Source organism: Mesocricetus auratus, unplaced genomic scaffold, assembly GCF_017639785.1.
Source record: "Mesocricetus auratus isolate SY011 unplaced genomic scaffold, BCM_Maur_2.0 Super-Scaffold_100037, whole genome shotgun sequence".
In the NCBI taxonomy this organism is placed as follows: domain Eukaryota; kingdom Metazoa; phylum Chordata; class Mammalia; order Rodentia; family Cricetidae; genus Mesocricetus; species Mesocricetus auratus.
In genome coordinates, this window is record NW_024429215.1 from 4,589,654 (window position 1) to 4,615,017 (window position 25,364).

At 38.3% G+C, this 25,364-nt stretch overlaps 1 protein-coding gene across 5 annotated transcripts in view; it reads right to left on the bottom strand.

The window, feature by feature from the left end:
* Positions 1-18,175: 18,175 nt before the first annotated feature.
* LOC106022619 (zinc finger protein 501-like) overlaps positions 18,176-25,364 on the bottom strand; it is a 31,187-nt gene continuing 23,998 nt past the window's right edge. For 3 of the 5 annotated variants that reach the window (XM_040734103.1, XM_040734105.1, XM_040734106.1), the window contains exons 2-4: positions 24,528-24,619; positions 21,521-21,647; positions 18,176-20,409 (exon numbers count right to left, since the gene is read on the bottom strand). In XM_040734103.1, coding sequence (XP_040590037.1) covers positions 19,052-20,409; positions 21,521-21,647; positions 24,528-24,566 — 1,524 coding nt within the window. In that variant the 5' untranslated portion in view covers positions 24,567-24,619 and the 3' untranslated portion in view covers positions 18,176-19,051. Of the gene's footprint in view, positions 20,410-21,520; positions 21,648-24,527; positions 24,649-25,364 lie in introns of all 5 variants that reach the window. The other 2 variants (XM_040734104.1, XM_040734107.1) reach the window with 2 other exon arrangements.

Below are 25,364 nucleotides of genomic sequence, written 5' to 3' on the forward strand. Positions count from 1 at the left end.
GGTGGAACTTCCGGTCACTTCAGCCTGGTTCCATGGAGACTGCTCCTCCTGGCTCCGCCCACCGCACCCCGCTTCCGGTTATGTGCTTCCTGTACACCCGCCGATCGCGGGCTCTTTTTCTTAGTTTCCCAGGGCCGCCCCTCTGTTGTTGTTGTTGTTGTTGTTTTCCTCTCAACTCCTGTGATTGACAGGTGTCCCCGCCCCCTCGGCTCCGCCCCTCCCACTCGATCTCCGCCGCCTTCCCCACCGCTGTCAGGCTGCTCTGGACCCGCTCTGCACAGACTCCACACATGCTTGCTGCAGCCTAGACCAGAGCTGCATCCGGGAGGACGCTGCACCCCGGGGTCTGACCCCACAGTGAGTTCTGAAACCTTCGGAGACAAGTTATCCTGCCTAACTTCTCATCTTGGGATACCAGCCTGTTGTGTTTAAAACACACAGCAAAAGACAACAAACACCCTAAATTCTCAAGTCCTAGTCTCAACACAATTAATACTAAGATAAAAAAAAGGATTTATAGCTATAACCACTAAGGGGAGCAACTTAAATGATATCCAATATACAGAACTCAACAGGAGGAGTCATGTTCAAGATGGACAAACATGTAAAGTATGGGAATCAACTGAAAGAGTACAGGAACAAAATGATTCACAGGCAAGAAAACACTAGCTAATTCCTGAAGGAAATGAAATCACTGTAGGATATCAAAAATGAATTCATTGAATAGTTAAACACGCACAACTAACCCAAACCGAAATGAAAAAATGCAATAAGCCTAATAATAACTCAAGGAGAACAGATAGGAGACAGAATATCAGGTTTGAACACATGGTAGAGGAGCTTGATAGCTCAGTCAAAGAAAATAATAAATGTTAAGGTGAAATTCTAAGAGCAGTTTTATTCTTATATGAAATATTCTAAATTTTAGACACAGTAACTCACTTAGGATAACTCATTTGGGAAGCTAGATAATCATTTCCACCACCATGCAAATGAAGTGACAATAAAAAGCCATCATTATCCTTCCCTCACAGACCTCTAGTATTGCCAGTCAAATATCCAGAATTACACTATTAGCAATATTGACATGGGGGAAGACATTTCAGGAACTCAGGATTTGGAAAGGAAATGGGTGTCTCAGGTAGTCAGTGGTCAGTCAGTCCATTAACAGCCTAGTACTGAATGCAGTCAGCATTGTATCGCCTTCACAGCTAGATGGTGAAGGTGTGGCTTTACTAAGAGAAACATGTTTGTCTCTTGGGAAGCATGTTTAAAGTACTTTCATATAAAGCACAAAAAAAATCAAATTGAAAACTCAGTGGCGAATGCAGAAGCTTGTGGCTATCCAAGTTGATGCAGAAAGGAAGCAATGTAAATGGCCACAGCCTTAAACTAACCAGTCACCCCATGCCATCTATGGCTCTGGGAAGACTGCTTAACAGGAGGTGGAAAGGAAGGAAGAGGGGTAAGGCCAAGACCTGCCATTCTCCAGACTCCATACAACTACAGTAATCAGAAACCCACAGCAACTGTACTCACATGCACTGGCCTCACTCAAGACCAGCCCTAGTCACATTCAGTCTAGGAAGGGGAGAGGCTCACAAGGTCCCAGCCTTTACCTCTCAACTGTGGCAATGGGTGGATTTTGGAAGAAGGAGAATGACTGTCTTTAGTCGTGTCTCCTCTGAGGAATCTTCTGCCACATAACTCCATACCCAAAGTCTCACAGATGGCTGTGGTTACTTTTGGTGAGAGAGAGAAACTAGTTGGAACTGTGGAACAGGATTGCAGGGAGTTTGGGATAACAGTGTGTACAATGAGAAGTGTTCCAAGTGAAATGCCAAATAATAATAATCAACTTAATAGTAATTAAAATGACCACAACGGTATGTAATTTCATGGTCAGGCCTTGATCTAATTTAGAATCAGGTAATATTAGCTTGGGAAAGAGTATGGAAATCTTGCTTCATTTTTACATCAAGGAATACCTTAAGTAGCTTCAGTATAACTTATTCTCTGAAGGTTTGACACAATTCTGTGGTGAATCAGTCTTCTGCTCTACCTTTTTAATGGATGTGTTGCTGCTCCATTGTTGATGGCACTTAAATATCCATTTATTTCTTGTTGGTGTAATTTTGGTATGTGGTATGAATCAGAATATTCCCCCATTTATTTTAGAGTTTTCAACATAGTTGCCTAGAGATCTTTAAGATTAGTAGGTATTAGGTACATTTGGACACTCATGTCTACTTGAAACGTGTAGTCTTCCCTCCAGCCGCTTAGGTCCTGCTGCTGTCCAAGCCCCCAAATAACATACAGGGCACTGTATTAATTATAAAACTATTGGCTGTTTGCTATGATTTCTTATAGGCTAGCTCTGACTTAATTATTAACCCATAATTGCTAATCTGAGTATTTCCACTCGGTCTTCTCTTACTGGAAAAAAGGGTCCAGACCTCTTATTTCTTCTGCGTCCTACATCATGACTCATGGTGCCTCTGTTTCCCAGAATCCTCCTCGACTCCTAGTCCCACATAGCTTGCTTTCCTATTGGCCAACAGTGCTTTATTCATTTAACCAAAGAGAGACATATACACAGAAGAACTTTCCCCATCATCTTCTGATTAGTCTGTGTAGTTAACTTGAGTGGTTCTCAAGTTATCTTAGCAAAAATCCTGCATACACAGCTTTCAGGGAGATGCAGAATAAATCTCTTTTAAGATTCAATCTCGCCGGGCGGTGGTGGCGCACGCCTTTAATCCCAGCACTTGGGAGGCAGAGGCAGGCGGATCTCTGTGAGTTCGTGGCCAGGCTGGACTGAAAGCCTCCAAAACAATACAGAGAAACCCTGTCTCGTAAAAACCAAAGGAAAAAAAAAAAGATTCAATCTTACTGAAGTCAGGGTTATGTAATTTTTTTACATTCTATTCCTTTAATGGTCACATTTGCCATTTCCTAAAATGATGCCCTTAGGACGTCAATAAAAATTGCTTAGTAACTCTGCAGCTTTAAATCTGTCTTTATTGCCTTCCCATTGAGTATCGTCTGTTGTCTTTCTACAATTCAATACTCATGGGTGTTTATTGCATTAATTTAAAAATACTTTAAAATCATGGTTTACCCTTCTGAAGGTTGTTAAACTCTGTGCTGTCTCAAAATTTCATATCAAATTAGCATAATTTTTCTATTTGAAATTACATTTGAAATGAATTGCTTAGAATTATTACCAAAGAGAAGTCCAGTTGTGTTCCCATATTTGAATGAAAACAGGAAAGCTGTGTGGCATTGTTCACATGTAATATATGTGTTCTTTGGATGTACATCTTATTTTTTCTATTCACATGCATGTTCATCACTGAGTAATTCACTTTTGAAAGAATATATTAGAGTTAGTTATTTCATACAGGACCGTATTGTAATATAGTTGAATCTTATGTAAATTTTTGCTTGTGTGGTGGTTGAAGAAGGTGTACACTGATTTTCACGGTGGCTGTAGTAAGTTAGACTTCCACTGACACCATGTCTCTGAGGTCTTTCTTTTGCATTGTCTACAGGATTTGTTGTTATAGAGGTTCTTGACCGTCGCCACTGACTCAGCAGAGGATATTTCTATGCATATTAGGTAACTTTTTTTCATGCCTGATAGTGGGGAACATTTTTTCAGTGTTTCTAGACTTTTATTTTTATTTTATTTATATATATTTACATACCAATCCCAGTTCTTCCTCCTTTCCCTCCTCCAACTCCTCCCACCTTCCCTTACCCCACTCCCCTTCTGCTCCACGGAGAGAGTAAGGCCTCCTAGAGGGAGTCAATGAAGTCTCTTCCATCGACACATCAAGGCAGGACCAAGGTCCTCCTCCCTGTGTCTAGGCTGAGCAATGAATCTCTCCATAGGAAATAGGCTCCAAAAAACCAGTTCATGCACAAGGAATAGATTCTGGTCCCAGTGACAGTGCCCCACAAACTGCACAAGCCACACACTGTCACCTGACTTCAGGCGATCCTAATCAGTCCTTTGCAGGTTCTCCAGTTGTTATTCAGTGAGCTCCCACTAGCTTGGGTCAGCTGTTTCTTTGGGTTTCCACATCATGGTCTTGACCCATTTGCTCATATTATTGCTACAATGTCTCTTCAGCTGGACTTGGGGAGCTTGGCCCAGTGCTACGTTTTAGAACTCTGCATCTGCTTCCATCAGTTACTGGATGAAGGTTCTATGATCACAATTATGGTAACTATCAATCTGAATACATGAGAAGGCCAGTTGTTAAAGCACCCTCTTAGATCTTTATCTTTGGTCATCCTTGTGTATTCCTGTGAATTTCCCTAGTTCCAGTTATCATGCTAATCCCTGAATGGCTCCCTATGTCAACATATTTCTTTCCTTGATCTCCCTCTTTGTCTTTCCACCAATTCAACCATTTCTTTCCCTCATATTTTCTGTGCCATTCCCCTTCCCTCCTCTGCTCTCCCCTTCTACCCTTCCCTCATTCCCACACTCCCAATTTACTCAGGATTTCTTGTCTATTTCCCTTTCCTAGGTGGATCCATGTATGTCTCTCTTAGGGTCATGTTTCCTAGCTTCTCTGGGGTTGTGGACTGTAAGCTCAATATCCTTTGCTTTATATTTAATATCCACCTATGAATGACTGCATACCATATTGTCTTTCTGGTTATGGGTTACCTCACTCAGCATGTTTTTTTTTCTAGTTCCATCCATTTACCTAAAAATTTAAAGATGTCATTGATTTATTTTTACTGCTGGGTAATATTCCATTGTGTAAATGTGGCAGATTTTACTTATCCATTCTTTCATTGAGGAGCATCTAGGTTGTTTCTAGGTACTGGCTACTAGGAATAATGCTTCTGTGAACATGGTTGAGCAAATTTCCTTGTGGTATGAGTGTGCATCCTTTGGGAATATGCCCAAAAGTGGTATTGCTGGGTTTTGAGGTATATAAATTCCACATTTTCTGAGAAACAATCATACTGATTTATAAAATGGCTGTACAAAATCGCACTCCCACCAGCATGGGAGGAGTGTTCTTATTAATCCACATCCTCTCTAACACAGGCTGTCATCAGTGTTTTTGATCTTAGCCATTCTGACAGGTGTAAGATGGTATATCAAAGTCTTTGATTTGCATTCCCCTTATGGCCAAAGATGTTGAGCAGTTTCTTAAATGCCTTTCAGTTATTTGAGTTTCCTCTGTTGATGGTTCTCTGTTTAGAACTTTTCTACATTTTTTATTGGATTATTTGGTATTTTGGTGTCAAGTTTCTTGAGTTCTGTACATTTTGGAGCTCAGTTCTCTGTCACAAATATTGTTTCCCATTCTGTAGGCTGCTGTCTTTTTTGTTGACTGTGTCCTTTGCCTTAAAGAAGCTTCTCAGTTTCAGGAGGTCCCATTTATTAATTATTGCTCTCAGTATCTTTGCTACTGATATTATATTTAGGTCTGCTATGCCAATATATTCAAGGCTACTTACACCTTTCTCTTCTTTGAGATCCAGCATGGTTAGATTTATGCTGAGGTCTTTGATCCATTTGGACTTTAATTTGAGATGTGGATCTTCATTCTTCTACATGCCAACCTCCAGTTATGCTAACACCATTTATTGAAGATTCTTTCTGTTTTCCATTGCATAATCTTAGCTTCTTTGTCAAATATCAGGTATTAGTAGGTGTGGAGATTAATGTCAGGGCTTTCAATTAGATTCAGTCTGTCTACCTGTCTATTTTTGTGCCAATACCAAGCTGTTTTCATTACTCTAGCTCTATAGTAGAGCTTGAAGTCTGGAATGGTGATGCCTCCAGAAGTTCCTAATTTGTACAGATTTGTTTTGGCTATCCTGGGATTTTTGGTTTTCCATATGAATTTGAGTATTATTTTTTCAAGTACTGTGAAGAATTGTGCTGCGATTTTGATGGGAATTGTGATGAATTTATAGATTACTTTTGGTAAGATTGCCATTTGTACTATGTTAACCCTACCTATCCAAGAGCATGGGGGATTTTTCCATTTGCTGGTATCCTCTTCAATGCCTTTTTCAAAGTCTTAAATATCTTGTCATATAGGTCGTTCACTTGTTTGCTTAGACTTACCCCAAGATATTTTATGTTGAAGGGTGATGTTTCTTTGTATATAGGAGGGCTACTGAATTTTTTGATTTAATCTTGTGTCCAGGCACATAACTGAAGGTGTCTATCAGTTGTAGGAGTTCCCAGGTAGAATTTTTGGGATCACATATGTATACTATCATAACATCATCAATAGAAAAACTTGGACATCTTCCTTTCCAATTTGCATCTCCTTGATCTCCTTTTGCTATCTTTTTGCTCTAGTTAGATTTTCGAGTACTATATTGAATAGATATGGAGAGAGTGGACAGCCTTGTTTTGTTCCTGATACTAGTTGAATCTCACCATTTAGTTCGATGCTGGCAGTTGGCTTGCTGTATATTGCCTTTATTATGTTTAGATATGTTCCTTGTATCCCTAATCTCTTCAAGACCCTTATCATGAAGGGGTGATGGATTTGGTTGAAGGCTTTTTCAGCATCTAATGAGATGATCATGTGATTTTTTTCTTTTAATTTGTTTATATGGAGGATTACATTGGCAGATTTTCGTATGCTGAACCATGCATGCATCTCTGAAATGAAGCCTACTTCATCATGGTGGATGATTTTTCTGATGTTTTTTTGGATTTGGTTAGTCAGTATTTTATTGAGTATTTTTGCATCAATGTTCATTAGGGGGATAGTCTGTAGTTCTCTGTATTATTTGTATCTTTGTGTAGTTTGGCTATCAGGGTTATGATAGCATCCTAAAGAGAATTTGGCAATGTTCCTTCTCTTTCTATTGTGTTGAACTATTTGAGGAGTATTGGTATCAGCTGTCCTTTGAAATTCTGGTAGAATTTTGCACTGAAACCATCTGGGCCTGGACTTTTTCTTTGGTTGTGAGTTTTGATGACTATCACTATTTCCTTAGTGGTTATAGGTCTATTTACTTTGTTTATCTGGTCTTGATTTAACTTTGGCATGTGGTAATTAACCATAAAATTGTCCCTTTCTTTTAAATTTCCTAATTTTATTGAGTACAGGCTTTCAAAGTATGACCTGATTATGATTTCCTCACTGTCTGTTGTTAAGTCCCACTTTTCATTTCTGATATTGGATATTCTTTCTCTGTCTTTTGATTAGTTTGGCTAAAGGTTTTTCTATCTTGTTGATCTTCTCTAAGCACCAACTCTTCAGTCTCATCAATTCTTTGTGTTGTTTTCTTTGTTTCCATTTTATTTATTTCAGCCCTCAATATGATTATTTGCTGCCATCTACTCCTCCTGAGTGAGTTTTCTTCTTTTTGTTCTAGACCTTTCAGTTGTTCTGTTAGTGATCTAATGTGGAATCTCTCCATCTTCTTTATGTAGGCATTCAGTGCTATGAACTTTCCTCTTAGCACAGCTTTCATTGTGTCCCACAGTTTGGGTATGCTGTGTGGTAATTTTCGTGTAATTTTAGGAAGTCTCTAATTTCTTTCTTCCATGACCCAGTGCTGATGCAGTTGATCATTGGTTAATTTTCATGAGTTTGTGAGCTTTTTGTAATTAGTGTTCTTGTTGAATTCTAACCTTAAGACATGGTGATCTGATAAGATGCTAGGGAATATTGCAGTGTGTGTGTGTGTGTGTGTGTGTGTGTGTGTGTGTGTGTGTGTGTGTGTTGAGGATTGCTGTGTTTAGAAAATGTTCCATAAGGTGCTGGTAAGAAGGTATATTCTTTTGTGTTTGGGTGAAATGTTCTATAGATGTGTATTAATCCCATTTGAGTCATCTGATAGTTCCTGTATTTGTCTGTTAAGTTGCTATCTGGAAGAACTATCCAATGGTGAGAGTGTGATGTTGAAGTCTCCCACTATTAGTGTGTGGGGATTGGTGTGTGATTTAAGCTTAAGTAATGTTTCTTTTACAAATGTAGGTGACTTTGTATGTTCAGAATTGAGACTTCATCTTGATTTATTTTTCCTGTGATGAATATGAAATGTCCTTCTTTGTCTCCTTTGATTACATTTAGTTTCAAGTCTTATTCTTTTTTTTTAATTTTTAAAAAGTAGCCTGCATACTTTCTTTATTATCTATTCGGTGCTCTTCCTGCATTCCAGAAGTGGACACCAGATCTTATTACAGATGGTTGTGAGCCACCATGTGGTTGCTGGGAATTGAACTCAGGACCTTTGGAAGAGCAGCCAGTGCTCTTAACTGCTGAGCCATCTCGCCATCCTCTGAAGTGTATTTTGTTAGATATTAGGGTAGTTACACCAGATTGTTTCTTACGTTCATTTGATTGGAAATCTTTTCCTAAGCCTTTACTCTGTCCTTGAAGTTGACTACTTACCTCTTCCTCCATGTGGTATAGGTGGAGCTTGTGCTTCAGGGGGGTCCCTCTTCCTACAGTTGGTGCAGTTGTTAGCCTTGGCTCTGTTGTTGAATCTTCCAGGTTCAGGCACGGTGAAGCTTCTGGTGATGGCTCCTCAAGGTGCAGGCAGGCCCAAGGCTCATCTGATCCCTCCTCTCGGTGAAGGTGGGGCCAGGACTATCGTGATCATTGCTTTTGGTGCAAGGGGGTCTGAGGCTTCAGTAGTCAGTGATGCACCAGGGCATCTCATACTGACAATGTCAGTGAATGCTGGGTGGAACATAGGTGCTCTTTCCCAGAACTTCTTAAGATGTTTTCCGGAAGTCACGTGCCACTCCAGGGGCTCACATGCTGCCACCACTCCTGGCAGGATGCTCACCGCTGACCCGTGTTGAACATTTTTCATGTGTACAAATTTGCCGTCATAATGGCCTTTTAGCACAATCTGTTGAAATCATTTGCTTCTTCACTTATAATTATTTCCTTGCTTTGTGTTGTTTTCTTTTTATGATATACTCTGGGTATTAACTATGAAACCATGAAAATCTAATTTGTTTGTCTGCTCTATAGGTTCTTTCTTACTACTTTTGATTTTACATTTTCTTTGTATGCTTTTAATTGCACATAACCATTTCATCAGTTTACTCTTCCGGCATACATGAAAGACTATGATTCACTGAATGGGGGAAAGAATCCCCCATGTTCATATTACTGTTGGAACATATGATTTTCTTAATACGTTTGGTTGACAAGGCTGCTTATTATGCAACATATCTATATGTTACTTTGGCCACAATCTCATGCTCACTGTTATTGTTCTCTTTCTGGAACTGCTGATCTGTTGCATAGGGCCATATATCTACATTTCTGACATTCTCATGTTCTAGTGGCTGTCTGACTCTGCAGTGTCACCTCCTATCACAGCCAGGATAACTCAAGGTGTGCTCAATGTACCTGGAGTTGGTCTATACAGTCAGATACTTTCTACTTCAATGTAAACTTAGTTTCCTCCTGATCATTTTTTCTGAAGTGTGCAATATATTGTGTATTTCATAAATAATCTCTCTATTCTTCTGTTGACACAATCTTTGTCCCCTCTTCTGTTGTGTTGCCTGGGATTTACACCAGGTCATATAGAGTTTCTCTGCATTGCTGTGCAGTCAGCAGTCACTGTGCTTATGTCCAGTTAGGAGTCCCTGAATTAACTGTTGCCCGTTGTATACAAAGGTTTTCTGACAAAGGCTGAAAGCAGTAATAACCTAATTTGTGAGCTGAACTAGGTAAAGTCAGTTTGAGTATTTGCATATGTAGCAAAATGTCATGTCATGAACACATTCCATTCTATGGCCTGTCGTTTGCTCTTTGGCCAGGGTTCCTGTGTGTTTGATTTATTTCCTTCTCTGGGGATAGCCAAGATTTTAGTCAGATATTATCTCATTTCACAGGAAACTCTCTTCACATTATAGCACTCTTTTAGGAAACCAAGGGAAGCCACCACTCAGCTGTTATCCAGCCACTGGATTAATTAAGTCTGAGTCCCAAGCTCAGTTAAACAAAATATTTTCCATCCTTCTGTTCCCCTGGGGGAGCCGGGCGTTGGTGGCACACGCCTTTAATCCCAGCATTCGGGAGGCAGAGGCAAGTGGATCTCTGTGAGTTCGAGACCAAGCCTGTCTACCGAGCGAGGTCCAGAACAAGCTCCAAAACAATACAGAGAAACCCTGTCTTGAAAAACCAAAAAAAAAAAAAAACAAAAAAAAAACTTGTTCCCTTGTGGGCCTCCTAATCACCCTCATATTCCAGCAAAACAGAGTGACATAGATTGTAAGTGGCTGTGTTAGGTTTGTTTTATACAGTTTGCTGATTTATCTCATGGGTAGAAAAATTTCCCTACTGACCAAAATAGACCAGGAATCATTTACAGCCTTGATGTTAAATGGGGAGGATATTAGTTACAGAAACATAGTGGGACACCACAGAGGTTTTGACTGGCATGTTACTTATCTGTGGTGGTATCTCTTATGCTACATCTGTATGTATGCTATGTCAGGAAGCTTGATAGTGTTGCACTTTGTGTCTACATCTGGGTAAGGTCATTAATGACTCTTCTCCCTCACTTCCTTGCACAGACTTTGGCTCTAGGAATGTTATGATCAGGGCATCTGTCATATTTCTTAGGTAATGTGGTCATCTTAGTCATCTGCTATTTTTTCACTCTCATCTTGTTGAAGACTTAGAGCACATGCTTTAAAACTTCAAAGATTATCAGAACTGTGCTTTCTTTTTTATGGACACATACACACGCACACACACACACACACATACACACACACGCACACACAGAGAGAGAGAGAGAGAGAGAGAGAGAGAGAGAGAGAGAGAGAGAGAGAGAGAGAGAGATGATTCTTCATGCACAGCAGCCAGCAGAGCACTTTTAGCAGTTGGAATGCTACTCCAGGGTGTCCAAGACAGTTTTAGACACTGAGTGGCCTGCTGCCTTCTCATAATAGTGTCTTTGTGTAGTAGCCCAAGTGATATTTCCTTGGATTTTCATGTAGCTGATTATGAGGGTTATTAATCAGACCTGATTTCTTTGGGAATGTTTGTAGTTTTGAAGTAAACAATTGTGTTTCTTGTAATTTGGGAAGTAGTGCCCTTTGAATTTTCTAATTTGACACATTGAAAATTTTCTTCATCCCTCTTGCTCTTTGTAAGAACTGAAGTGTTGAGTGAGTGTGGAGGGAATGGACACCCTCGTTTCCCTTCTGATTAGAGTAAAATGATGGTAGCTCTCTTCATTTTGTGTGATGTTAGGTTCAGGGTGCTGACTGCTGTATTCATTAGGCTGATGATTCTTCTATTCCCCCATTCTTCAGAGATTTTTGAGTAAGCAAATATGATATTTTGGCACAGGCCTTTTATGGGTATATTGACATGATTGTCTGTCTTCTCTCAGTGATTCTATATATTTTGTTCCCTGAGTTGATTGATTTGTGGGTGTTAAATCAGTCTTGCGTCTCTGCTGTTAAATCAACTTGACTTCCATTTCTATATTCATTAGAGAAAATCTCTGTCAAAAGTTTATCCTCGCAACTGGTCTGTGATTTTTACTTTGCAATTATTTTTTTTCCCGAATCTGCTTTTTGTATCACGGGAAAGCCAGTTTTCTCTGATGACTGTCTAGCATTCCTTTTCTTTCAGTTTTGGCAATATTGTCTGTGGACAATTAGTATATGTTTGTCTAAATTATTTAAAGTATTCAGTGCTGAATACCTCCCAGAACTCTGGCCCTGTTAGAGGAAACTATGACTGCATCAGTATCAGCACTTGGTTTTTGCTCGGCCTAGTTTGTTACATAGAAGTTTGATTTGTTGCCTTGTTTCTAGGAAATCATCCCTTTCTTCTTGAATTCTTAATAATTTTGAGTGGCTTTCCACAGTATTTCATTAGATAACATTGAAATCCCTGACATGTATTGCAGCGTTCCCTCTTCAGATCTAATTATATTACTTTGGAGATTCACTCTCTTATTTGAATTGGTGAAGAACCATTTGTAAGAATTTGAGTTTCTTCATTGCCATAAGTAGGTGCATTTACTTCTCATATACGTCCTTGAGTCTCTATGTCATTAATTTCAACCCTAGGCACCCAACTCTCCAAAACCTCCACACTAATCAGTCAGATATGATGTAAGAAGCGTATCTTTCTTCTCTCATTGGGTCCTATGACCGACCCATCAGACTCAATGTCTGATCAGAGAAGTTGAGTTAAGGGCTGAGTTAATTTTCCCCTAAAGCATGCTGAACAATCTGTTACATGTGGTTCACACGTGAAGAGCATTGAGAAAGAAATCACATTGATTGCAGTTAGGATTCTAAGGTCCCTAAAATCCTTGCATTTTTCTCTGAGACTTACCTGCACTTAGTGCCATCCACCGAGAGCTTTTTCCCATGAGCATTCCACCTTAATCGTCACACTCTTCTTGAATTCTGTGTTGCTGCTGTGAATTCCACTGATTGTCTCATGGAACCACATTCAGAGTGGACACATTCTGATTCTACTGCTGCTCATGAGTTCATTTTCCTTTTGTTAGGTTAAAAAAAAAAAACAATGAATTCTCCATTCCTGTGCCATCTGGTTTCTGCTGGTTAAGTCAGTGAAGCTATTGAATTACGTCACCAAAGTTGAGCATTTCATATGTATTGTCCCATATTGTAGGTGTCAGAGCCACAGGCTGCTTTTCTTTTTATTGTCTTAATACAGTTGGTGATCTTCTTAGTGTCCTTATTCATTTACTTGTCATTCTTCTGGCTTAGCGCATTGAGTACCTTTTAAATTCTTAGATTGATTAAATAGCCATCATTAATTCTGAGAGGTTTTTTTTTGGTATTTAATGAAATCTAGATTCCTGGAAGAGGTTTATTATTGTTGCTCAAATTTGATCATAAGAAATTCAGAGCTGTTTATTATTCCAACACAGTGGAAGAGATTGGAGCAGTTCCTTAAAATCAACTGAGATAGACTTGCATTGGTCCATGCCATGACCGGGATGATCGGGTAAAATGATGAGAGTATTAAATGTCATGTGCCCTCCCATTGTCACTTTAAAGTACTTGAGTGGGGGTACAGAATGAAACCATCCAAGTGTTCATTAATGTCAAGAGTGCTATTTGATATGAAGAAAATATCAGGTCAATGTAATATATATAAAAATGTATGTATATACTGATGTCATGGTCATGAAACTGCTGTTTAGTATTAGTATCCTAACATTCAAAATTAGTCCTTATGGTACTTTGAATTTAATTGGATCCCATAAGCTCATAGTGAAGGGCACTATTAGGGGGTGTGGCTTTATTGGAGTAGATGTGTTCTTGTTGGTGCTTTTACATATGAACTCAGTTTCCTGGTGGTGGTTCTCTGAGGGGGATCATGATGCAGGCAAAACATTTGAGGGCTCATCTGGGATTCCCCCAGACCAACCAGGCTCCCTAATACATGGAGGAAAACTAATATTCTTTTAAAAGAAGTAGATATGCAAGGTCATTGGATCCTCACCTAAGCATCCAGTAACTACTCCCAACTGGTTGTATGCAATTAGGCCCAAATTCTATGACACCCCAAAGCATCAAGGCATTCTGGAGAAACTGGTATACAGGCTAACAACTGGCAATGAGGATGGCGTCCACCTATGCAACAATGGAAAGCTGTTATATTGTTGGGTGAAGGCCCCAGATATTGTCTAACACCCCTTAGGGGAAAACTTTTTTCTTACAACAATGGTACATTTATTTGTTACTATTATGTCTCAGGTTATTTCAGTTTGTTTAAACAAAATGGGTTTATCAAAAATTAAGATGGCTAAATGTAACTAAATATGTCTAGCTTTTTACTTCTCCCCTTTCTTTGTTCTTGTTTTTTTTTTTTTAAATGTTCCCTCACTTGAGGTCTTGAATATTCACATTTCTTGCAAAACTGTAATCTTTATCTCTCAGGACTCTTAATAACATTGTCGGTGGGTTGGTAGGGGTGCTCATGAAATTCCAAGTGAACAAACTTGAAACTTGTAAAAAAGGTTAGACTTAAGAATGTGTACATAGGTAAACTTAATTTGCAATTGCATACCTATATGTAACTTAAAAAGCAACAGGTCTCAGAGACAATATGGTTTATGCTGCATTATTATATAATCTTTCCTGTCCTAAAAATTTTAGAAAATATGTCCACACTATCTAAAAATATTTAATAATAAACAAGTTTAGAATTTTTAAAGTCTATTTATATTAAGAATAATTGACATAAATATATATGACTAACCTCTTTGCCTTTGCTAATTTCCTTAACCTTTAACTATTTGGATAAACTGAGACATAGAGGAAATTATAATATTCTGTAATGGTATAATATACAAATAAAAATATAAGGTTTCCAATATTTTATTGACTATATTTGTGGTCTTCCAAAATTACCATTTTTCTCTATAGACTGTATTTATTATTTATAATTTGATTTTAAAAGAGCTTCAATCCAAATATTGTATTCTTAAGGCTAAAATTTAATATGGTTAAAACTGTAAAACACTAATTTTATCAAAGCTGCTAACTTGTAAACTATTAAAGATAATTTGTACATGCATGTTAATATTCACCCACCTTATAAATGATCAAACTCTTTAATTGCTCAAAATTGTGATTGCAATCATGCTATGTATTAAGGTAATTTTTTTTGGCTTATTTTGTGTTTTTGAGACAGTGTTTCTCTATGTGTAGTTCTGGATGTCCTGGAACTCACTCTGTAGACCAGATCCGTCTTCTTCTGCCTTCTGATTTCTGGGCTTAAAGATATGTACCACCATTGACCAGTAGTAATTTATATTCAAGGACACACTTCATTTAGTCTTCTGTGTGTTTCTAGATGACAGCTAAAGCAAGTAATTACAAACAAGTAAAGTTTATTTAAAATCAAGTATACTGAGCTGGGCAGTGGTGGCGCACACCCTTAATCCCAGCACTCGGGAGGCAGAGTAAGGTGGATCTCTGTGAATTCGAGGCCAGCCTGGTCTACAAGAGCTAGTTCCAGGACAGCCTCTAAAGCCACAGAGTAACTGTGTCTCGAACCCCCCCCCCAAATCACATATACCTAATAAATGAAATGTTGACCCTTGAATTCCTCAGAGTTATGCTTAATATGGAATTTAAAATACTTAAGACTTTTTCTAAGTCTTCACCTCTGGCAATGTTATCAAAACTGTTTATTTTCTATGTTTTTCTTTTCCCCCATCTCATAATATTAAGTCTTAGGTATTTTTACAACATAATAGAGAGTATTCCCATTTTATTTTCTCTGTTTTATACCACGAGGATAAAAATTTCCATGGATTTGACATCTGTAATTCTATAAGAGAATCTATGATAAATGAAGCTCAAAGAATATTGATGGCCATTTTTTACACAGGATGGACTTGTGTACTTTTATTTATTTATTTTTTATTTTTTTAATCCCGTACCCTCCCACCAACCCCCCCCAGTCCCCTCATTTCCTCAGGGAGGGTGAGGGCCTCCATGGGGGTGTATATAGTCTGTCATTTCATCCAGGGCAGGGCCTAGACCCTCCCCCAAGAGTCCAGGGTGAGAGTGCATTTCTCATTGTTGGATGGGAGTCCAAAGTCCATTTGTATACCCGGGAAAATACTGATTTACTACCCAAGGCTCAATAGATTATTGTGTCCTTTTATAATACTGAGGAAGGGTGGTTTCATGCACAAAATAGATTCCTGTTCAGGAATGAAATGTTTCCAGAAACAGGATAATGAATGTAAACATGCAAATACATGGACCTTTTCACTGACATCAGTGAGCAATTTACAGAAAAGCAGAATTAAAAGGGACTTTCTGTCTTTAATTTTAAGAATAAGTATTACAGCACCCTAGAATCACAGATGATGGAAGGAATATGTTGCTTGATCTTGCCATAAAATAGATATGTTTATGAGGAGATGCAGATTGCAGTATTCTGGTGTTTCTTTTTGCCACTTTTTCCCCACAGTGATGATGGGTGTGTTTACAAGTGAACTCTCTCAGGAGAGGCTCTGTTCAATGCTCTCTCTTATGTTCTCCATAAACAGATTAGCATTTTCTCCTCCTTGTTTTATTTTTCAGAAGCGATCTAACAAATAAAACTTGTCTGAATACCAGAGACAACAAGCTAGCCACACCAGTCAGCCATACAGGCCAGGCAGTTGTGGCACACCACTTTAATGCCAGCAGTCACACTAGTTAGCCACAGAGGCTGACCCGTGGTGGTGCATACTTTTAATACCAGCAATAGAGAGGAATATTAGATGGGGAAAGACAGGAGTCAGTCAGGATGCAGTCACACTGAGGACAGGATCACCCACTTTGGTTTGAGCCTTGGTAGAGGTAAGAACTTTTATGTGGTTGGCTGCTTTTCCTCTACGATCTTTCAGGTTTCCCCCTAATATCTGATTCTGTTTTTTTCTTATCATTACCAACTAGAATTTGTGCTACAACTGACAGAGGTAGATGTCTGAATAACAGCATTTGAGAGCATGTCTACCTGCTCAGAAGTGGAGAAACAGATTACATCTCATGGCCAGTTCAATGTGCCCGAATTTGAGTTGTGCAAGCCCCACTGGGTTCCTCATGGCCCAGCTGACTCGTGAGTCCCCCAGGCTGTCCCCCAGGGTGTCCTGAAACTGAAAGAGTTCCCAAGTACCCGCTAGATCCTGATTCCTAGGAAAGTAATCTCTGAGGTCCCTCAAGGAATTCCCATCAGGCTCCTGTAATCTGGCTCTTGAACATGTCTTTGTACAAATACTGCCAAGTGTTCCAGTCCTACAGAGGCTCTGCTTCATTTACCCTCAATCCTGATGATTGTGCCGCCCCAATCTATCCATGTACTCTTCACACACAGTTGTCAGTGTACCTGACAGAAATGACCTGTGAACATTTGAAGACAAACAACTGAATTTACTAAGATTGCACTAAATACGTGCTCAGGTTTCAATAAACCATTTCTGAGAACACCAAACTATCCTAAGCAATATTTTCCTATGAATATAACTCTCTTCCTGTATTGAAATGCGAAGAAATTTGGTAATTATGTGGATTTGTTCACTATAACATACTACCTTGTCTAAGGTCCAACATATCTGACTCTTCCTGTTTTTAGAAACAATATTCTAATAAAATGCTTTAGAGTTAGACTAACTACTTTTCATACTATCCCAGTACATCAACTTTATTTTCCTGCACACTTTGGGGGATTTCTGAGCTGTTTGTGAATATGTACATTGTCTTTTTTATAGATTATCTCTTTAAAGCTTCATAATTTTATATTTGTATAGATGGGCTCACCCATGAAATTAAGCTAAAGGTATGTCCTCAGCAAAAACATGTATTGAGTTTTGTTTCATGGGGAACAATCTGGAATGTCTTAAATATTAGCATTGTGTAAAGGATATAACGAAAGGAATTGGAATTCACTTCTCGAGGCTTACAAAGCAGGGTGATAATGTAGAGCAGGACATGAAGACATCAAAATGGTCTGCAGTATTTGCCCACAGGCAGGATTTTTCTGAGTGTGATTGGAGTTTGGTTGAAATGTGGGTATTTGCTTGAGTTTATATCCATGCCTGTAAACAGCCCAGTTTGGATGACACTGGAAGGTATTTTTCATTAATCATTTTGTATACCTCTTTATCACTCCTCCTCAGAATGCAAGGATGAGAACAGCCTCCTGAGGTTCCCAAACCTTTGAAATTCTGTATGTGTAGATTCCTTTTATCTTATATGAGTCCTACTATGGCAGTAAGCCTGGAGCATTGAACACAAGCTTCTGTACTTTACTTGACTCGAATGTTTTCACTCTGGTACAGTGGTACCAAGTTCCAAATGCTGCAAGCCCATTACTACAGTTCTAGGTGCCCGATATGGGCATATCTGCATGTGGGCCATCCCGACTTAAGATGTATGAAGGAACAGTGTTTCAGTTCCTAAGGCCATCAGAAATACATGTTTTGTATGGTCTTAGCAACCCCAGAGAGGGTAGTTTGACACCCAAAGGGGTTGCAACCCTCATGCTGAGGCCTTGAGAACAGCTTCTGTATCTATGTACAAGTTTGGAGAAAAAAACTAATGGATTCAGCATGTTTCATGAAACACTTTTTTTAGAGAAATAAAACATATATATGCATCTGTTCACCCCCAACTGGCAACTGAAAATAGAACCAAATGTAACTTGTTGACCCAATCAGCTTTATTTGCCTTCCTTATAGAAATATGGGAAAGGAATACTTTACCAGAGCTATGGGGCAAAACAAAACAAAACAAAACAAAACAAAACAAAACAAAAACCAGCTGTCATCATTAGAATCAACCAGCATGGGATACACCTAATGAATACTGGATACCCAGAGCAAACATGAGTATATCTACAGGTTAAAGAACAGCCAGTCAGCGCTGGGCAGTGGTGGTACATGCCTTTAATCCCCACACACGGGAGGCAGAGGCAGACAGATCCAGCCTGGTCTACAAGAGCTAGTTCCAGGACAGCCTTCAAAGCTCAAAAAACCAAAACCAAACAAACAAAAGGACTGCCAGTCTTGGTGATTTAACTTGCCAAATCTTTTACTAAGGGGCATGATTTGTCTGAGTTTCTTCATGTGAGTTAAGCATATGGAATCTTGTCAGATGCAGGGATTTCTTGAAGCTCTTTGGAGTTTCAAGTTCTATGTCCTCCTCATTCAGCTTCCTTTCAGAGTGGATGGATTCAGTTTCCAGGAAACTGTTACACAACAACATGTTCTTCAGGTGTCTTCATTTTGAAGTATTCAAGGTTGAACAAATAAAGTTTTAATGAACATTTTCCTACATTGTGACATTTTCAGAACTTCCCTCAACATAAATTCTTGTTTCCAAGATTAAACATTATTTAAAGGTTTTTCACAAGTTTCTCTTTCATGATTCTCCGGTACAAACGCTTCAACTGCAGTTAAGGCAGAGTTCGGTGAAAGCAAATTCCACCTTACTTTCTATGAAAAACTTTCTCCACAGTTATGAATTTTCAGGTGATTTCTTACATGAGAAGCAAGCAAGGCTTTTCTGCATACTTTAAATTCCTAAGGCATCTCTCATATGAATTTTTTGATGTGTTCTAAGGCTGGCTTTTTGGATAAAAGATTTCTCACAGTGACAACATTTGTGAGGCTTTTCCCCTGAATGAATTCTCTGATGAGTTCTAAGATTGCTTTTCTGGGTAAAGGATTTGTTACATTCACTACACTGATAAGGTTTCTCTCCTGTATGTATTCTCTGATGAGTTATAAGACAGCCTTTCCGGATAAAGGATTTGTCACATTCACTACACTTGTAAAGATTCTCTCCTGTATGTATTTTTTGATGAATTCTAAGACTGCTCTTCTCGGCAAAGGATTTCTCACATTCACTACATTTGTAAGTTTTCTCTCCTGTATGTATTTTCTGATGTCTTCTAAGATGAGAGCCACAGGTAAAGTCACATTCACTACATTTGTATGGTTTCTCTCCTGTATGTATTCGTTGATGAGCTCTAAGATGGCTACTATTGGTAAAAGATTTCTCACATTCACTACACTTGTAAGGTTTCTCTCCTGTATGCATTCTCTGATGAGTTCTAAGATGGCTATTCTGGGTAAAGGATCTGTCACAGTCACTACACTTGTAAGGCTTCTCTCCTGTGTGGATTCTCTGATGAGCTCTAAGACTGACTTTCTGGGTAAAGGATTTCTCACATTCACTACACTTGTAATATTTGTCACCTGTGTGGATTCTCTGATGTCTTTTAAGATGAGAAAATCTACAAAAGGATTTACCACATTCATTACATATGTAAAGTTTCTCTCCTGTATAGGTTCGACCATTGTATTCAAGGTGTGACCAAGTATAGAAGGGACTATTACCTTGTTTACATTCAGAAAGTCTCTCTCCTGCATGAGTTCTCTGATGTCTGCTGAGGCTTGAGTACATCTTGAACCATTTTCCACATTTCTTGCATTGCTGTGGCTTCTTGGCAGTATTGGCTCCTTTCATTGTGAGTGTGTGTTTAGGATCAAAAGGTTTATCATAGTCTGTATCCTTGTGTTCTTCTTTTCCTGAGTGGATTCTTTGATTTTGACTAACAATGGAACACAAATCTAAAGAGTTTACACACTCTTCGTATTTGTAAGGTTCTTCTCCAGTGTTCCCACTTTTATGTCTGTTTCTGTTAAATGATTCAACAGAGGTGTCTCCATGGCTACAAAAACAGCCCTCCTTGCAGTTTTCTGCAATGTCATTTCTGTCATACGGTACACTTTCAGAAGGTTCATGAATAACTTCTCCAATTTCATTATATTGAGAAGGTTTCTCTTGGATATTCATATGATCATGGACAATATGCTTTGTGCCTTGATCCAAGACTGTCTCATATTTACCAAATGTGCAATGGTTCCCTGAAAAATTAATTCAGTTAGGGATAACATGGATTAATGAATGAGTAAAAGATTCAATAACTGATGCTTTCTAAGATATGTAAACAAGAAATTCTCAGGGATTCAGCTCTCAGCAAATGCACTTTCTGATTCACAATCATTAAATAGATGCTCATAAGAACCTCCAATCTGATCTATATCAAACCACAGAGACCAATAATAGGCCTCGCATTCTTATATAAACTGTACCTTCCAGAAGGGAGGACAAATGGGTGACCAAGCAACAAATAACTTTGACAAAGGAGACGTCTAAAGAATCATATGGAGAATAATCCTCTATTTTCTTGTTTATGATTTTGAGACAGAGTCACACCTCTGAGAGGCGCTGTTGAGCTAGGAGCTCTATATCCCTGGGTGATATGGAACTCAGCATACCTTCTTGCTTCAGTATCCAGTGCTAGGATTAAAAGCATGCTATGATAATTGTTCCCTTTGAATTCTCCATGGTGTTGTAGGGAATAAGGAGGTGAAAAGCAATTTTCCACAATGAAAGTACATCTCAAAAATGAACAACATTCCCTGTGCATTGGTGGCGCATCCCTTTAATCCCAGCTCTTGGGAGGCAGAGACAGGTGGATCTCTGTGAGTTCGAAGTCAGCCTGGTCTACAGAGCAAGTGTCAGGACAGGCTCCAAAGCAATTATAGAGAAACCCTGTCTCAAGAAACCAAAAGGAGTACAAAAATTCAAAAGGAAGAACATTCTTTCAATCATCACTTTTTCCTCTACTAATAACGTTCTGATTTTTTAAAAATCAGGAGTGAGTAGGTTAATAGTAATATCAAAATATTACAATTGTTATGTATACTGTAAAATAGTCCCTTGACCTGAATATACATTTTTTTTAATTTTAAAGTTTTCTTTAAAAACATAAGAGGGCTGGAGTGATTACACAGAATATAGCATTGGCTATTCTTCCAGAGAACACATAAAAATGAAAACAAATCATGATGCAAGTTGTTAATAACTAGAATTTGCCTTAGAGCTGAAGTCTCTAGATAGTTCAGAGGTTAAATATACATAAAGTAGGTAAATACAAAGGATGAATCAGGGATTGTACAAGAACATTCTTACCCACAAAGAGTAGGTTGTTGTAATTCTCCAGCATCACATCCATGTACAAAGCCCTCTGAGCACAGTTTAGACATTCCCATTCTTCCTGTGAGAGGTCCACAGCCACATCCCTGAACGATAACAGACTCTGTAATGGAAAAATTACCTGTTTACCATGTTTTAGTTACCATGTGCTGCTGCACAATATGCTTTCCTAGAGAAAAGATATCAGAAGAATCACAAGCAGTTTTATAACGAAGATAAGGCACAGCAATGAATCAGGAATAGAAGTGCTTGAGACGTGTGAGAAGTTAGGCATTGTTGCTCCAACATAGACAATGTGTAGAATGACTTGTTACACTACTTACATTCATGTGGTGTTTCTCGCTTATGAATTTTCTGATATTTTCTAATGCCTGAGCAGCAGAAAAAGGATTTGCCATCATCACTGCATCTGAAAATTTTATCTCCAGTTTTGACTCGATACAGTCTTTTAAAGTCTTTCAAAATGCAGTGTGGTTCCCAGCACACTCAGGGCATCATACAACAGATTTCAACACCAGTTCTAGAAGAACCAACGCACTCATCTGAACTCTGCAGCGGGAAGCATACATAGCATGCACACATAAATCTTGGCAAATATACCAATATACATAAACCTAAATTAAAATTTAATTTTAAATCAAAGATACTTTCTAAATAGCTGGCCTTTACTGTATTTTTTTTTACTAAATGTGAAAAGAGAATGACTTAATAGTCTTATAACCAGCAAACTTTATGTTATATAGTTACACATTTGAGCACTAGAGGTAGGAATGTACCTTTATGTTTTGATATCAAACAAGACCCTAGTATCATGTCTCAGACGGTCAAGTTATGATGAGCAAACTATTTTTCCAAATTCTGTAATTGTTCGACCTTGCTTAATACTGGACACTAGATCAATCATGCTGCAGCTGGGCCTCACCTTACTCTATTCTAAAAATGCTCAGTTCAGATCATGAGGCCCAGGTCCGGTGCTGAAGCCTTTCTAGAACAAATAGGTAGAATATAGAGTGCAGAATTTACGGATGAATTAAAATCAGAGTTTCTTTCTTTAAAGAGTAAGCACTGTAATCAATATGCACATCAATGGTCCAAAACCCACATAGAATCAAATACTTTGTGAAGTTATTTTAGAATACCTTCACAAGCATGAAGTAATTGAGAAGCCAACATTAGACAGCATTAAGATTATTTAAACTTTTATAAAAGTGGATACAAGCAATACAGATTAGGACAATTTCATACACTCCATGTGGTGTTTCACTATACAATGAGAATATATCTGTAAATAAATGGCATATGTGCCAATGCATTCAAATGAAGTAGAAACATTTTCTGTGAATGATGAATTAAATTGAGTAATGATGATTATACTAACTTTTCATTAATTTTGAATATACTTCAGGAAATTGGGTCAGTTGAAAATGTGAATCTTCTAATTTCAACTTTATTCATTTCTTCTGTATTAGAGCTCATTCATCTAGCAGAATTTTAGGCTGCATAGATAAATATCTATAACTGTTCCTTCACTTTAAAACTGTAAGATGCATGGTTATGTATTATCTGTCACAAATGTGCATTAGAGTGTAAACCTGTGGTCTGGAGAAATGACTCAGAGATTAAAGGCGCTTGCTGTTTGGGCAGAGCAAACTTAATTTAATTCTCTCGCTACACACAGCAGCTCCCTACAATGCCTGACTTTAGTGCCAAGGGTTTGGTGCCAACCACAGACATCCAGGGGCATAATGCACCATGCAATGTACATAAAAATATGCATATGAACACTCATATACATACATAGAATAATACTGTAAAGAAAGAAATAGGCTGGGCGTTGGTGGCGCATGCTTTTAATCCCAGCACTCAGGAGGCAGAGGCAGGAGGATCTCTGTGAGTTCGAGGCCAGCCTGGTCTACAGAGCTACTTCCAGGACAGCCTCCAAAACAATACAGAAAAACCCTGTATTGAAAACCCCCCAAAAAAAGAGAAAGAAATAGAACCATCACCACTAATCTTAGAATTTCTCCCTTCAGGAAACATAGTTTCAGGGAGAGGGAAGACACAGGGTAAAAGGAACCTTCTTCTTCCAAAAAATAGAAACACAGTAAATGAATTAAGAGGGATATCTGTTGATGCTTGAAAATTGATTCTTCATGCACAGCATCAAGTCAATCCTGTCTAGAAAATTCTTAGTAACATAATTCCACATGATAGAAGTACAAAGTGGAGACGGTAGTGCTTATGCCCCTTATGAAAAATAAAATAAGAGAAAAATAATCATCTGTCTATTGAGAATTTACCACTGAGCACTGAACAGACCCTTTTTTGTGACAAACAGATTTCATGTGTCAGCACATCCAACACCACTGTTTGACATAAAATGCCAAAAAGAGAAACCATGATCTTCACAGAGAAATCAATGTTATGGCAAGAGAAAGACACATTATTTCTCCCATTATGTACTGTATAGGGTGCTATGATATTTAATATTCAGAGTCAAGACGGTGAGTTTCTTCGACTTGTACTTTGGCATGAACTGCTCAGTGATGTCAGTGAAAAGGACCATTTTCATAAGCCTGTTTCTGGAAATCTGACCATTCTAGAAATGCAATGTATGAGGCACATGAAACCTTCCTTCTTCACAGATATAAAAGGACACAAATCCTATTCTATGCAAAAAAAATGGCCATCAGTATATTTCTATGAACACCATTTACAATAATTCTCTTTCAGAATGGCAGGTACATTAATTCCATAAAAATTTATGTCATTGGAGCATAAAATCAAGTGACAATATAATGGACCAAGGCTGAGCTTTGTGGATGAATGATCTAAAGATTTTTGCTTGATTATAAGAGAAGAAAACAAGGATAAATCATAGAATGGGAAGACTTTAGATATCATTACCAAGGTAGAGAATTAAATTCTTGAATGGCTTCAATAATAAAAACATTTTTCAACAAAATGTGGACATGACACTGACCTGGGGTGCATTTGTCACAAAAGAATTCATTCTTCTCATTGTTCTTCTCTCAATTTCTCTCTCAGAAACAAAGACTGGAATTCTTGTTGAAACTTCACATCAAAATGTCAAAAATACAAAGCTAAAATTAATACAATTCTGTTATAGACAATGCCAAACCACATTTAAAAACTTAAAACCAAAATGATACCAGAAAACTTATCAACATCCCTGTACATAGGAGAGAGTCAAAAGACATATTTAGAATGGGGAAAGAAATTGACTATGAACCTTATCACCTCACCCAGGAACATGGGCTCTTAAAATTCATGGAGCAGGAAGGGCACAGAAAGAAGCCTATAAAATAGCACAGGTCCCTCAATCATGTTGCACTGTGAGCCAGCATTAAAGAAAAAGTGTGGACAGGAAAAAAAAACAGAAAGTAATAATCCATGAGAACACAGCAAATAATGCATTTTATATAAGGAATTAATGAATAGAGAGAGCTGGGGAGTGACAAACTATGTTCAACAAACAAAATCATTGAACTATCATTTCTAACTAGAATGAAACAAATTAGGACCAGTAATATCACCAACCAGAATACTAAATAAATAAATAAAGTCACATGACAAATATAAGCCCCACGATATGAAAATCCTGGTATAACAGAAATGCCAAAAGACAAACCAACAGACTTTATTATAAACTCCCAAAGGTAACAGGAAGAAGTAGATAAAACTGAACACAGCAAAGGGCAGGTGTGCTACACCAATGCCAAGAGGACAGTGCGGAGGAAAAATGAGTAGCATTAGTAGCAAAACTCTAGGGAGAAGATGCATACAACCTCCAGTCTTA